Genomic DNA, 14,510 nt, shown 5'->3' on the forward strand with positions numbered 1-14,510 from the left:
CAAGTACACACAGCCATATGCTACTCACCTGCTGTACCAACTCTTTTGCCCACTTAAATTATTTGTATTATACCCCATTTCACTCAATGTCCAACCCCATATCACATGCTAGAATAATACATGGCTAACATAACTCTGTAAGGTTTCTAGGTTAACTAGAAACTGTCCTGAAAATATATATTATGTGCCTTGTCATTTATATAGAGGTGCCCAACTTGTATTAAGATAGTATTGCAATATTAGAACAATAATTTAAGTAAAGATTTTCATGGTTTCAGGGATTCTACTTGAATTTTTCTTTTTTTTCGCCAATCAGAGCTCCAATTTTCAAGAAATAGTCTTTATATTACTTCATTTTTTTTGGTGATTCACTCATGCCAGATAATGAATATTCTATTGAATTAATTGATGAATCCAAAATTATTCATCAGATTCATCTACCATAAACTCTAACTGTCAATGATAATGTTCCCATGACAATGATCCGTCCACTTTGACTTGGACACGTTAGAATTCATAGTTTAATTGTGAAACCATATTAATCACAAGGTTGTTCAGCAGATTAATCCATCCAAAGTGTCTATTAATCACTAAAATATTTAAAAGATTAATCTATTATTGGCTAAAATACTACCAATGATAATGCTTCAATCAAAAAGAGTTGATACATTTTCATTGGCTCATATATTGATAATAGTGTGTGCCTCCACACTTTGATTGGGTTTTGACACGCACTCACAGTGGATGGATGGTGACATAGGGTGGACAGTGGAGCGTGGGGTTGCATCCCATGCTCTGCCATCCTTCATCCACAGTGTGTGAGTCTCTCCTATGACCCCGGCAGCGTGAGTTTGATGAATGCGGCACATCTGCCCTCCTGAACCACAGAGACTCCGGCTGGGAGGCCCTGCTGGCTGCAAGTAATGACCACTGTTCTACATGGCTGACACATAATCGCAAATACTAACACAGACAGCCACCGCAAAGACATCAGACTCGAGCTCACATGTGTCAACTGGACAATGATTTGAACTTCACGCTCAATCATCGGCAGACAGCAGGAATTTGTCAGACGAGCCAACAGTTACACTCTCGTACGGCAATGCATTGTCCTTTCTTGTTTCCACTCTCCTCGCAGATTATTACCCATGTCCACCATTCCCTGTCTTTTGATATTTCATCTTGTACACGCCACCGTAGCGCCAGATGTAATACACCAATGTAATGTCATTAATGTCCAGTTGGCTGTTCCGTCTCTGTCATATTCTTCGCATCGTAGTAGTTTCAAACAGTAACTGTTCCATATCCTGAAAAATACCCTACTGCCCATTTTATAATCAAAACCAAAAGTCTCCCATCCAACTTCACGTCTCCCGTTCTATAGGAAACGGAAAGGCCCGAGCGAGAGAGCGTTGCTAAGAGAACATCGCTGTCAGTCTCTCAGGGAGGCAGTCATGCAGGTGCCACTGCTACCTGTTTATCTCCTAGATAATTAATGTATACAAGAAGCCACTAATTGCACTTTTCACTCATGATTTATGGCTTTTGTGAAAGCGGGTAAATTGGGGGACGTGTGTGTTTACACTCAAGTGAGTGAGTACAGCTGGGTGAGGAGACATGATTAATGAAGAGTGTGTCGATAGACTGGCACGGTGGCTAGAGAACCCCCCTGTCAGATAGGGCAACAGAAGTACACACAAATAATACACATTATTGTGAACACACAGTGCTGTCAAAAATGGTATTTGTCCTGAAGACTCATTCACCTTGTAGGCATTCTTCACAAATCTCTTTATTAATAGGTATCATTATTATTTATCATGTTATTTTTATTATTATTTTCTAATTTAATAGACAAAATGCCAAATGGAGAGCACTTATTGTATATTGTGCTTCCAACATTCACCATTCACACATACATTCATACATCAGTAGGCGGTGCTGCTGTAATGCTCACTGTAAGAAATCTAGGGTTCAGTGTCTTGCCCATGGGCACTTTGGTAGGATGTTGGAATTAGTGAGAAAAAAAAACGATTCAATAATAAAAAATATTTACTAATGGTAGCCTTATTATTTTCATTTACAACTTTGCCAATGTTAACTCAGGCTTCCACTGACGTCGAAATCATTGAACGAGGGAGGTTTGTTTATTTGCTTTCTCTCTTTTCCATTCAAATGGATTGGATGTCTACTAGTAATAAACTTCGATAAACAAATTTAATTTACTTTTTAAAAGCTACATGATTCGACGTCTGACATTGCCAATGAGTTAATAACTCCTAGATAGCCAATCACCCTGTATAAAAGGCGAATAGTTAATACTAAATCTGATGGAAACCGCTTTTTTAGCTCCACAGCAACAAGGCAATTCTAAACTTTGGCTTTTTTATGGGTAGTTTGTTCCTTGGTCTCTCCACAGTAACATTGCCCAGATGTATGATTGAGAGTCTGTCTCCATGTGTGAGCGTTGCAATTGTGCCCCGCCTCGTGCCCCATGTCAGCTGCGATAGCCTCCATGTTCCAGTGACCCTGCACAGGAAAAGCAATAGAAATAATGGATGGATAGTAATCAATCAAACAAGTCAGCGATGGATTTTCTTGTTATTGAGTAGTTTGTGTCATTGCAGCTCTTCTATCAGAAAAGCTGTCAAAGATAAAAATGTAAGTTGTCATTGCCTGTCTGTTTGTGAACACCCACCAGGTTTCCCCAAGTCAAACACAGTCTCAATATTGCCAAGTTCTCTAGTTGTCTAATTCTTATGAAGGTTTTGACTAGTAGTTTTTTTTTTTGCTGTTGTAATTGAATGTAATTGAATTTAAGTTTTGCCGTTTATGTCTCCTGGAATATTTTTTACAGTATTTTCTGTATCATCTCACTACAGCTCTTAGAAGACGACAAAGAACTGTCAGTTTTCAAAGACCGACTGCATGAATTGGAAATATCTTTCCCACCCAGGTATGGATACACACAAACACAGATATACACAACACATATTCATATAATATCTGAAAATAAGTTCCAGAATTTTACAATTCCGCCAATGATTGATCCAGTAAAATTTAAAAATATCCTCCATTACTTGGTAATATTGTATATAGCAGAAGTCAATACGTAATAGATCCTTGCTACTACTAAAATAAGTTACTGTTGCATTAATTTCAATCAATCATTACATTTAAATATAGTGCCTTTTACAATTGATGTACTTTGTTCATCTCACTACAGAAAATGTTCTGAATATACTACTTGGTGTGAATTCTCTGTTTGCGATGAATATTCTGTCTCAATAGGGTTTGGAGCATGTGATCTCCTCCCTTTTTTTCAAACAAATGCATTTGCAATTGGCCCTTTCAGAAGAGAGGGAGGGCAAACACGCTGTCGGCGTAGAAATATGTTTCGGGAGCAGCGCGTTAATGGCGCTTGACCTTTGACGTTGGTTGTGACTCAATCAGCGCAGATAATGAAACGATGTAATCAAACAATAATTACTTGATAAACTGCTCGGGTGGCAGGCGCCGGGCTACAGGGATTTTATTCTGTGTGCGTGCACGCGTGTGTGAGAGACAGATTGAAATAGAGTAGTTATCGAAGAGCCTGTTTTGTCTGCTCAGTTTTTTTTTTTACTGAGTTACTGTGTGTGCATGTACATGTATGGGAGATCCTTAAGACCGAGTAGGTGTGCGTGTCAAGGTTCTGCCGGTCCCTGTTTTTTAAATGACTCTGTGTCTTAATCAGGGGCCCCATTTACATCACTTTGCATAAGTGACATGAGGATTTATTGTCCTTTTATACCGGATGACATTTGCACCGATCCATATAATACTGAATCATCTTTCTGCTGGAAGGAATGACTCCACTGCTGTGTTGGAATACAAATGATTTGATGATAGTTGAGGTGATGATGAATCAAATAGATGAAACCCAGGAGCAGCACATGAAATTTGATTTGATCTACTCTGTGTGTGTAACAAACCAAATCATTGTCAACCTCGTAATGGGACGCAGTGGCCTAGTTAAAGTTAAACAGTCCCCTCCTCCCATTTCTATTACACTTATACACACTCATCATCACACATTCTGGAACCCCTCCTCCTGTCAGGTCCGCCTTGTGCTTCTTGAGCAATCAAGCCTCAATGATTGTTCTCCATCACATAGTCTGCTCCAGTCCAGCCCCTCACCATCTGTGAAGTAATTACTCTTTTTAGTGGTGGCCATCAGAAGACAACCTCACTGAGGCACACACACGGCTCACTTTTGGTCAAATCCATAAATCAATTCTATTCACAAACATTTCATCTGTTGGCGAATTCTCTCTGTTTTGTGGGTACCATCAGACACAAAGTGTGGAAGAAAGACTACACAAACACATTTAACGGTTTCAGTTCTATTGACAGTCATAGGTGTCCAATTATGTAGCTCTTTTCATTTCTCTGGTATGAATATTAATCACTAGTAAATGTCCAATTCATTTGAACTGGGAGCGCTGGCGATCCTCCCACTTCAATTGGATTGGACGTCTGTAGCCTTCAACAGCAGCCATTGATTTAACCTTGTAGTTCTGCTGACTATTATTTGCTGCTTTAGTAAAAATGACATAATAGATTTAAATAAAATCTCTAGCCTATATATTTTAACTGTAGTAGTAGTAATATTTACACACACCAAAATTGAATTCGCAGTAAAATACTGGCAGCTGTGGTTGCCAGAATTATACCGTTAAAAAGGCGGAAAACAGTAAAACGTTCATTGTCGTATTAACAACAAACTATTGTAAAAATAACTTTAGTTTATATATTAAATACTATACAACTGTTGTTTTGCATTAAATGACTGTAAAAAGTATATCTGTGTAACCGCTCTAATAGAAGTGACATCACAGTATTCCCTTTATTGTATTCGCCCTCTTCTCCAACTGGAGTTTGAACACACGCTGTCACTGTGGCAGTCAGGCGGATTGACTATTATCCCACTAGTCTTGCAACTAACTACCACTACACTCTCTTCAGCTTTCAGAAAGTCATGATTTCTTGACCCACATGCACAAAACTTCCTCCAACTGGTCTGCAGTAGCTCAGTAGTTAGCACATTCGACTGCCAAAACACAGCGTGGGTTTGAATAGTCTGCAGAGGGCAATCAGGAAGAAAAGGCATAACACCCCTATCAAGACCGATCAATTACAGTGTAAAACATAACAATATTTGATTTTTACTAACATTATTTTGACTATAATATATTGACAAAATCGAAGGTTCCATTTATGATTCTTGAAAGACTATACATTTTTACAAGTATTATTGATTTTTTTTTTCCATTCTAAAATTTTGGCAACCACAGCTGCCAGTATTTTACTGTAAGTGTAGAGTATTTCTTTTCTTAATACACCTCTTCAACAGTTGTATTATAATGCACCTCTTTTGAATCTTAAAAATGGCCTGTCAAATTTGTTGCTGACAAGTATAAGTACTTACTCAGAGAGGTGTGGAATTTACCCTCGACTTGCCATTACTGGTCCTGGAGCCAGTTGACTGCCATGCACTGATCAGCCACAAGGCCACACACACCAACACCATCACTTGGTGGGTACACTTTTTGCCCAATTTTCTGGGGAATACAGATTTACTCGTACGCTTGAGTTTGTAATTTCCATGTCTTAGTGCTACATGCACGCTGTGGGTGGAGCCACCTCAAAATGTAGGAGTTCCCTGTTAAAATGCGGCCTTTGCCTTTATTTACCTAGTGTACTCTGTATCCCTTACTACCACACTATGTCTTATGTATATCAATTTATTCATGCTGCATTTTGATTGATTTAGAGGAAAGCTTTTAGTATTCTTCTGATCCAATTTATTGGCCCCTTTTTTGCACAAAATCAATGCAAAAATTAAATCGGGAGCCCAGCGTCAGGGGGGAATGCAGTGGACAATGAGAGCATAGCATTGGAACGTATTCTGTCCCTAACATGGTTAGTGGAAATGGGCTTTGAGAAAGATTTTGAGTGACATTGCCCCAACAGCACAACTCCACCATGTGGGAAATGATGAGTGATATCAGGGAATGAAAATCTAAGTTAAGCACAGCAAATTGAAGGGAATTATGGAAGAAGACAGATCACAGCAATTGGACTGTTGCTTTGCTTGAAAAAGGAAATACATAATGTGAATATTGCTTTCTAAATGCACTCTTAGTCATGCCAGCAAAAAAAAAAACTAAAAATATTCTTACTGTAGCACCAAACTAAAGATGATGAGACATAAGGGATTTGTTTCTTGAAAAATTCTGGCAGAAGCAGAGCATTAAAAAATAGATGAAAGTCATGGCACAGTGCTTACAGCTTGTGATGTGGCCTTTAATAAATCATCAATATTTGCTTGAATGCTACCCGAATGCACATGTCCCATTTCGTTGATCATAAATGCTGCACCTGCTTGATAAAAGATTTGAATAGTTTGCAGCTGAGGAAGTAACTTTTTTTTTTACATTTCTGGATTTTTTAAGTGAATCCTTCAAAATGTAAGAAAATGATGAATATTTCATTCATTTCATTATTTGATAATAATTTCTTCATTATATTCCCTATCATGAAGTACATAGAATGTTGGGAATGCATGAAAGGCACACGAATGGCACTTGTCTTTTGTGTGGGTGTTTGTCAAGTCTAGACATGGATGAAGAGAAGAGTTCTGAGGTCACAAGGTGGGTGACTTGAAGATTAGTGAGAGTGCCCTTAAAAAATGACCCGGACGTGTTAGCTTACTTTTTTCCCCCCCTGAAGCTAGAAATGAGAAATTAGGTTGAGTTGAGACATTATTTCTGGTTAAATCACTTAGCCGTTTGAAGGAAAGATAGGAATAATCATCAGAGGCCCTCTCTCCATTGTTTAAGACACACTAAAGTAATTATAAAACAAAGCACTGCTGTGTGTGTGGCTGGCGAAGAAAAACAGCTGACCAAGTTAACGTGAACATTGTTTACAATCATCTGCTCATCCATCATTCCAACCACTAAAGAGCCTGTGAAATTGGTGAGGGACCATTGTCTCGATAATAGCTGAATAATGTCCACTGTCATGTGTCATTGCCTGTGATGATGCCACTGAAGGCAGGGTTTTTGTTGAAAACAATCTTTGTCAGGATGGATTCAATTGAGGCCATCTGTGACTTCTTTCCTTGGTGTGGGGAAACTAAATGCTACACATGTCAATAGCTGAACCCGAGTGAGCTGTGAGCAATGAGCTACTGATGGCATTTTACACTGTTTGTACTGCACTGTGCCAATGTTGTGCCTGTGAGTCTCCCAACCCGACAAACTGAGGCAAACATCCCGCTTTATTGATAGCATTTGGCTGATCTTTTGTGCGCCTGCGAGTATGTGTATGTTGTGTTGTGTTTTTCCTAGGCTTCCCTTGACAACGCAAACAAACATTGCAGCCGAGGTTGCGAGTCATTTCTGACGTTTTACCCAATTGATGCCCTGCGAATATTGACATTATCCCATTATGCCCTTCTGTGCCCTTAAATTGTCAATGATCGCTTAGATTCTTAAAAATACAGTCAGTTATTCCCATCTTGGTAGTTATACAAAGACTTTGTTAAAATATATTATTAACATTTTGACAAAATAATTTATTTGGAGATCTGGTTTTGAGATGATGGCTTTATGGAATGGTTGTACTTCAGACTTGACGTTTAAAAAAACAACAACTAAACGTTACATTCCTGTAAATCATCTGTGTTGCTGCAGAAAGCTTGCGACAAAAATGTGAATGGCAAACCCTCTCCTTCAATAACAGTGTGACACACACGCACACGCACACAAACATTGGGAAAGGCCTCACCTCGCCTCGTTTTACTGTGTGAAAACAAACAGGCTGAAGTAAATGTGAGTAATGTGTCTGCAGTCAAATCAAACATTAAGCCCCAATCCAAGCGTGAATGAGTGAGCTCTTGATGGGCTCTACACACTCTAGATATGGGACCATACTCTCATGCATCATCTGAGATGATAGGTCAGTGCCACAAAAAATGGGCAAACAAACCAATCAGAAAATCGAAATGTCTACTTAATAAAATATGTTTTGTAAATGACTTTATTATTCCCGCTCAGACCTCATGGGTATCACAAATGACTGCTAAATAATTATCCAGCTGGGGTAAACTTAACTGACCTGCATCACCCAGTGTATAATAGTGATTGACGATCATATTTACATTTTTAAGAAGTTAACTTAAACAATTAGTTAACAATTAGTTAAACAATTTATTAACGAGCAATGTGTGTGTCTTTTTAAATCTGTGTGTGTGTGTGTGTATATATATAAGTTGTGTCACCCCTCTATACAGGTACACGGCTGTTAGTTATCAGCTTAGCCCATTAATTATTGCAATTTGTCTTTGTGTAGGCAATAAGGGTCTGATAGGACTGATGGCCTGCAGCCCACACACCCTCACAGACCGTTTACCCACCGTGATAAATTTGTGAAGCCACTAATCGGACACGTTCATCACTTTAGCCAGAGCACACCATTCAAATGTTTGCTGTTGCATTAAGGCTTGTTATCTTCCTCGGTACCAATGCAGGGTGCGGTAGAGAGAAGGGGAACAACCTATACAAGCACAGGTCCACAGAATTGCCCTTTAATTGCCATTGTCAAGAGATTTTTAATCAGCTTTTACAACTGCTGACTGCCATCAAAAATGACTAAGTTTTGAAGCCAATGGCTCATTTGGTATCTGGTAGAAGTTTATTGTCAGAAGGAAGTCTACATTCAATATCTTTCAACACCAACGTGGGCTTTGGCTTGTTGGTCAATAAAACGGTAATAGAGTTGAGGCCTTGATAGGAGAATTGTTCTCTGTTAAGACTGGGATCCCTCCCTCAGGAAGCAGGGGGCATTCAGGCCACCCTGAATTCAAGAAGCTAATCAACCCTTTGAAGATTTCTGCCCTTTTCTACCTCTTTCTATTTACTCCCTCTCTTGCAGAAATTCTTCTCGTTTCTAAACTACTCCTTTTATTCCTGCTCTCTTTTATCCCTGGTTCCAAATTTTAGCCATTTAATTAAACATACAAAAAAATATGCATTGTTCAATTGGTATTAATGCAAAGAACCTCTCTTAAGTATCGCTCCGCAGGTCTGTTTGTTCACCTGGTGGGGGGCCCTGAGCGTGTGTGTTTGTGTGGACATGTGTGTGTGTTGACCCTGTGTGTGTCCCTGCTGTAACCCCATACACTAGAGTACACTCTCTGCCAGTACATCAAGTCACAATTTACAAAAATGAACACCACACGTACAATAGTCTAATGTCAGTGTTTACGCCATATTTATATTGAGGTGCTGTAGACTTGACTAACTCCTAGAACTTTTATAATCACACTTAAATTGTATAAAATATAAATAAAAAAATCCACATTGAAAATTCTTAGTTTTATTTATAGCTATTGAGTAGAATGAACATAATTTGAATTATGATAACGCTGTTGGATAAGTATGGATTTGTTATTGTAGTTGTAGTATTGGATTTACCAAATTAAGTCAATGCATACCCATAATCAAGTTGGTATTTGTGATTTTGTCCTCTATGGGTTCATGGTTTTGTGAGTTCATTTAGCATATTTGCAATCAAACGCCTCTTAATACATTACATCTGTCATATCTATAAAGAAGTAGAGGCGCTCTACTATGAGTTATGCATTATAATAAAATCATACTTGCAGAGAACACTCACTCTGTGTTCTGCTACAGTTAGCACATGTGCTATTGAAGGAGCAAATTGGATTGGTATTACAGTATGTAAGCTTCCCTTCCACCCTGATGAGCACCGGCAAACAAATTGGATTGCTGGTGTGTAAATCTGAAGCCGTTTGATGAGCCGAATGGGCAAATTGAATTCTCAACAATGTAAATCTTTATCAGCTCGCCCGGCCCCACGCCTGCCGCTGCTTAAATCAAGTGATCATTCCCTGCTGTTCCAAGACACGTGCAATCTCTATTGGCCATTTGCCGCCGTACCTAATCTGTTTTTGATGACTGTGTAAGGATGTAGTCATACATATCAGCAAACCCAGTCTTCCCTCGGCTTGCAATTGCTCTCATTCTCGCTGTTATTCTACTCCTCCCCTTCTCTCTCTTCCGTTACTCCCTCCACCAAACACACTCACAACCTGTGCAGTTGGCAGAGAAATATTACTTTGATTAAGCCATTCGTATGTGTTGATTTAAGAGATTACGCAGATGACTAGTCATGCTAATGGACCTCCTGTTGTTTTAATGAAAATACTTTGATCAGTTTGTGTGATAAAGTAGATGTGATTGCATTCAATCCTGTTCACCTCTGCGATTCGTCCTCTTTTTAACTTATATGTGCTCAATAGTGGTTTGACAATATATTGATATGGTGAAATATAGTGATAGTTGGTAATTTATGAGGTTATCGCGATTTGTTGCCTCAAATGATTAATCTGAAGTAGTTGCATAAGTTGACTTTTGATGGAAACTTTTTCTGTACCTTTCTATCTTGTTTCTTGTTTGGTTCTTTATTAAATTTCTGTTAGAGTCTGTTTTGATGTACAACAAGGCTGTACTCTACTGAGAACTAACGTTGTTACTGATCTATTGGGTTTGGCTTGTTTCCCTTCAGTTATCCGTACAGTGAAGACAGCAATCAAGGGAAGCAGTACATGAACACCAGATGCCCAGCCTGGTGTGACCGAATCCTTATGTCCTCATCAGCCAGAGACCTAGTCTTAAAGGTGAGCCTCATCCTGATCATCAAGCAGCTTTATAAAGGCCATCAAAGTTCATTTAGGAGGATTGTACATGCGTTATATAGTTGGTTTAATGACCAAAACAGAATTGGCTTGTATAGTATCTGGAAATCTTTGACGATTTTCACCCTATACGGCTATTCGATGAATCCAGTAGTTGCGTGTGTTTTCAGTGCTATGGTACTTTTCGACTGATGTAAATCAAACTGCCACAAAAATATGGTCGCTGAGTGGGACCACTTTTCTTTATATAAAATATATATGAAAAATAATATGATAGTAACAGCACCTTATTTAGTATTTGTACAAAAATAATTTCTTGAGGATATGTAGTAATGCAAAAAAATATCATTTGTAATATTTTTTTGGCTTTATTTTGGGGTATTAATCTTGAAAATAATCAGATCAGATGTTCAAAAATCTGCATCAGGACTTCCCTTGGAACAACCATGACAGACAACAACAAAAAACAAAGCATTTTAGATCCTTGTTGTTGGATTCTAAGCATGCATTTGGGTGTGGAGAACCAAACATTGCAGCATTCAGCTGTGAAAAGAGATGCAGCAGTGTATTGTGCACCCATCAGCTTTCAAAATGGGGCCTTCAGGAAGTTTGACTTTCTTTTGTTCACAACAAATGAGAAATTCCTCCCTGACCTTTTTTCTTTCGTGACTGTAGCAACACTAAAACAATAACTGTTGGGCGAAAAGCCGTGACGGTCAAAAAATGTTGGCGTCTACATATGCGGACGGCTGCTTGCCGTGTCAAGGTGGAGCAAAGAGCTAATTGCTTGTAATGCAGAGGACAGTTAGTGTGTCCGCAGATTGGCTGATGATTCACTGAGCACACGTTGCCCGCCTCTGAGCATTACAGATTGTTGAGACATGGGCCTGTAAACAGGCCAGCGCGTGGCGTCATCGATCATGGCACGGTCGGTTAACTCGCCATCATGTTATTTTCTGCTTGCCGAGCCCTAACACGCCAAAGGTTGCCTGCTGGCTGCGCAGCGCGGCACCAGCTCCTGGAGCGCCGGTAATGAATGTTTAGCCGAGCGAGCGCTCCTCCTCCGCCGGAGGGCCTGGGGTAATTTGTTTATCTGTCTAAAGATTACGCAGCCTGAAAATCCACAATTTTATGCCGCCTTTGTAAATGATCAAATGCGTCTTTGATGAATGTACGAGACGGGTTCGTGAGGCAGTGGGTTGACGGCCATCTCGCAGATATATAGAGAGGTGTCGATGCGTGGCCTGCCAGAAAAAGGTAGCGTAAGGTGGCGCCGCCGCTGTGCGTGCTGACCCCACTCCAGTGCAGGATTACTCTGAAGTTAATTTGGATTTGGCTTTATGGTTCATTCTCTGTCTCTTTCTCCTGAACCACCAGTGCACCTCACCATGTCAAGAGTGTGCACATGTACGGTTCTTTGTGTGTGTGTGTTTTTTTATGGCTATTTAAAAACTCTTTAGTTCAACCAGAAAGTGTGATTTATTCAGCAGTCTGTGGATACACGTCTGTATGGGTAGCAGATTCTTTGTGGGTGCCGAGTGAAATTGAACATGATTTCCTCATATTGGCTCCAAGATTACAGCGGCAGTGCATCGAGTTGGGAAGCAAAACACGCACTTTATAAATGACTACTGTGTTTTGTTTCATCTTCACTGCACCGGCCGCCAGTTTGAAAAAGGTTCACTAAAGGTGTTTTCAGCTCAGTGGAAACAAGTATTAGATTTTTTTTGGGGTGTGTGGAAAAAGTACAATGGGTTGCGCTAACTTTTGCTTTGTATCTTCCTAAATCAAAGTCACTTCTATTGACATCTGATATCCCCGAGCTTAAGAAAAACAAATAAAACCAGACAAAGAGGAAATAAATGCAGGGGTGATTCATATAGTAAAAAAATATTTTCTTCAACATATTCCTGTTTATTACATTTAATGGTTGTTCAATCTTATGCAGTTATTCACCATTTGTGTAAACACGTTTTTATGTTCATTGCGGTACTGATAATTTTTTTTTTTTTTATTGTTTGCAGCCAGAAAATGATGAGACGTCAATAACCTACGATAACATTGGGGCCAATGTCTGCATGGGAGACCACAAGGTAACACAAGGGGGCTCTGGGCATGTCTGTGTCTTTACGTATAGTACATGAATTTGAAGCTGTGAGATTATTCCCAACCAGGTTTAGAATGACATTCTGAAATGACTATAAAGTATTTATAAGCCTCCGCCATATATTATGTGCCCAACAGAACAAATCAGGGGTGCCCACACTTATGCCTTATACTAGGGCCTTCATGATTCCCAACTCTGGAGAGTATTTGTGTCTTTACCTCAAGACTGACTGCTTTCCTGATATGTGCAGTTGATTGCCATGTCATGACATGTGCAAAAACTAGATCCTACGTAATGTCATGAATATCAAATGACAAGTAATATTCTAAAAGAGCTCTGTCAATCACAAGCAAAATCCAGGAGCAATAAATACACCTATAACTATAGCAGTCTAATACACCTATAGCTTTAACAACATTATGACTTTATAAAGATTACAATTCATTTTAAGAATATTTTATTTATGGTAGATATCAACTTTGTTCCATTAATGCTGGTACTGTAAGTTGATATGGATAAAGCAACCATAGTGATTCAATTGATGCTTCTCGGTATGACTCGGCATGCCGTTCTACACCACCTCAAACTGCGATTCAAATGCTAATCGCACATTGTTGAGTTAAAATGTTTCTGACGGTCTGCCGTAAGAGGGCATTATTTTCTTCTACTCTTGTATTGGATCTCATTTGGCAGATGGACCTATTACTGTGGGTAGAGAGTATATAGATCCAACAAAACATAATATTCTCATACCATAAGTGTCTGAAATGTTAAGCTTTGTCGTTCAGGAAAAGGACATTGAATACATTTTAAAGTCTACATTAGAATATTTGAGATTTTTATGAACCATACCTGGGTGGATGTGTCCTGATTTAATTTGCATTCCCAACCAAGGGTGCAAAAACCTGAACATACTGTGGTAATTTAGTATCAAGGCATTTATCCGTTTCTTTGAGCTGATATTTAATATGGTGCTTTTTTCATCCTAAAAAATAGCTTTGTTGTATTTTCATATGCTCTTTGGAAGCCATCATCTTGATAAAATTGTGTTTCACCAACAAAATATAATTTACTCAGTGAAGCGGAGACTTTTTGAATCCCTTGAGTGAAATTAAGTTGTAATATTTGTACATGTGACGCATGCATTAATTATATGGACACTCAATTAGAAAGTAAACATCAATGCCAGACAAATGCAAAATTATTCTCCAGGGAAGGGGGCTTCTAAATGTCTTTTTGTCACCGTGCTGATAAATGATGCTCGCAGAATAGCGTCCAGAAAAGCTTACAGATTACATTTTAACCTTTGCTCATTTTGTAAATAAGTGATAACACACTTGAGGTAATATTCCTCGGTAATGACGGTTTAGCTGCCATGTTTGTAGGGCGTTGCGGCATGATGATGCTCATGTTCACAAGTGAGCATCTTCACTTGCAATTTTCAGATGACATGCTAACACGTGTATTGCAGAGGAGCCGAGCAGAAGATGAGCGGGCGGCCCGTTGAACAGTGTGGCTTCAGTGTGCCGCCTCAGACAGCGGCCCTGGCTGTGAATGAGAGGCGCCTTAAGCCAGGTCTTTCATGGTTACTCGCTACGACATAGGCCCTAACGCTTGTGTGCGAGCTGACCCCAA

The 14,510-nt window shown here is 39.3% G+C and overlaps 1 protein-coding gene across 2 annotated transcripts in view; it reads left to right on the forward strand.

Moving 5' to 3' along the window:
* The window catches only part of inpp5a (inositol polyphosphate-5-phosphatase A), a 75,277-nt gene that overhangs the window by 59,117 nt on the left and 1,650 nt on the right, over positions 1-14,510 (forward strand). For both annotated transcript variants that reach the window (XM_077729921.1, XM_077729920.1), the window contains exons 12-14: positions 2,883-2,956; positions 10,639-10,750; positions 12,793-12,861. In XM_077729921.1, coding sequence (XP_077586047.1) covers positions 2,883-2,956; positions 10,639-10,750; positions 12,793-12,861 — 255 coding nt within the window. The remainder of the gene's footprint in view (positions 1-2,882; positions 2,957-10,638; positions 10,751-12,792; positions 12,862-14,510) is intronic.

Source organism: Stigmatopora nigra, chromosome 12, assembly GCF_051989575.1.
Source record: "Stigmatopora nigra isolate UIUO_SnigA chromosome 12, RoL_Snig_1.1, whole genome shotgun sequence".
NCBI lineage: Eukaryota > Metazoa > Chordata > Actinopteri > Syngnathiformes > Syngnathidae > Stigmatopora > Stigmatopora nigra.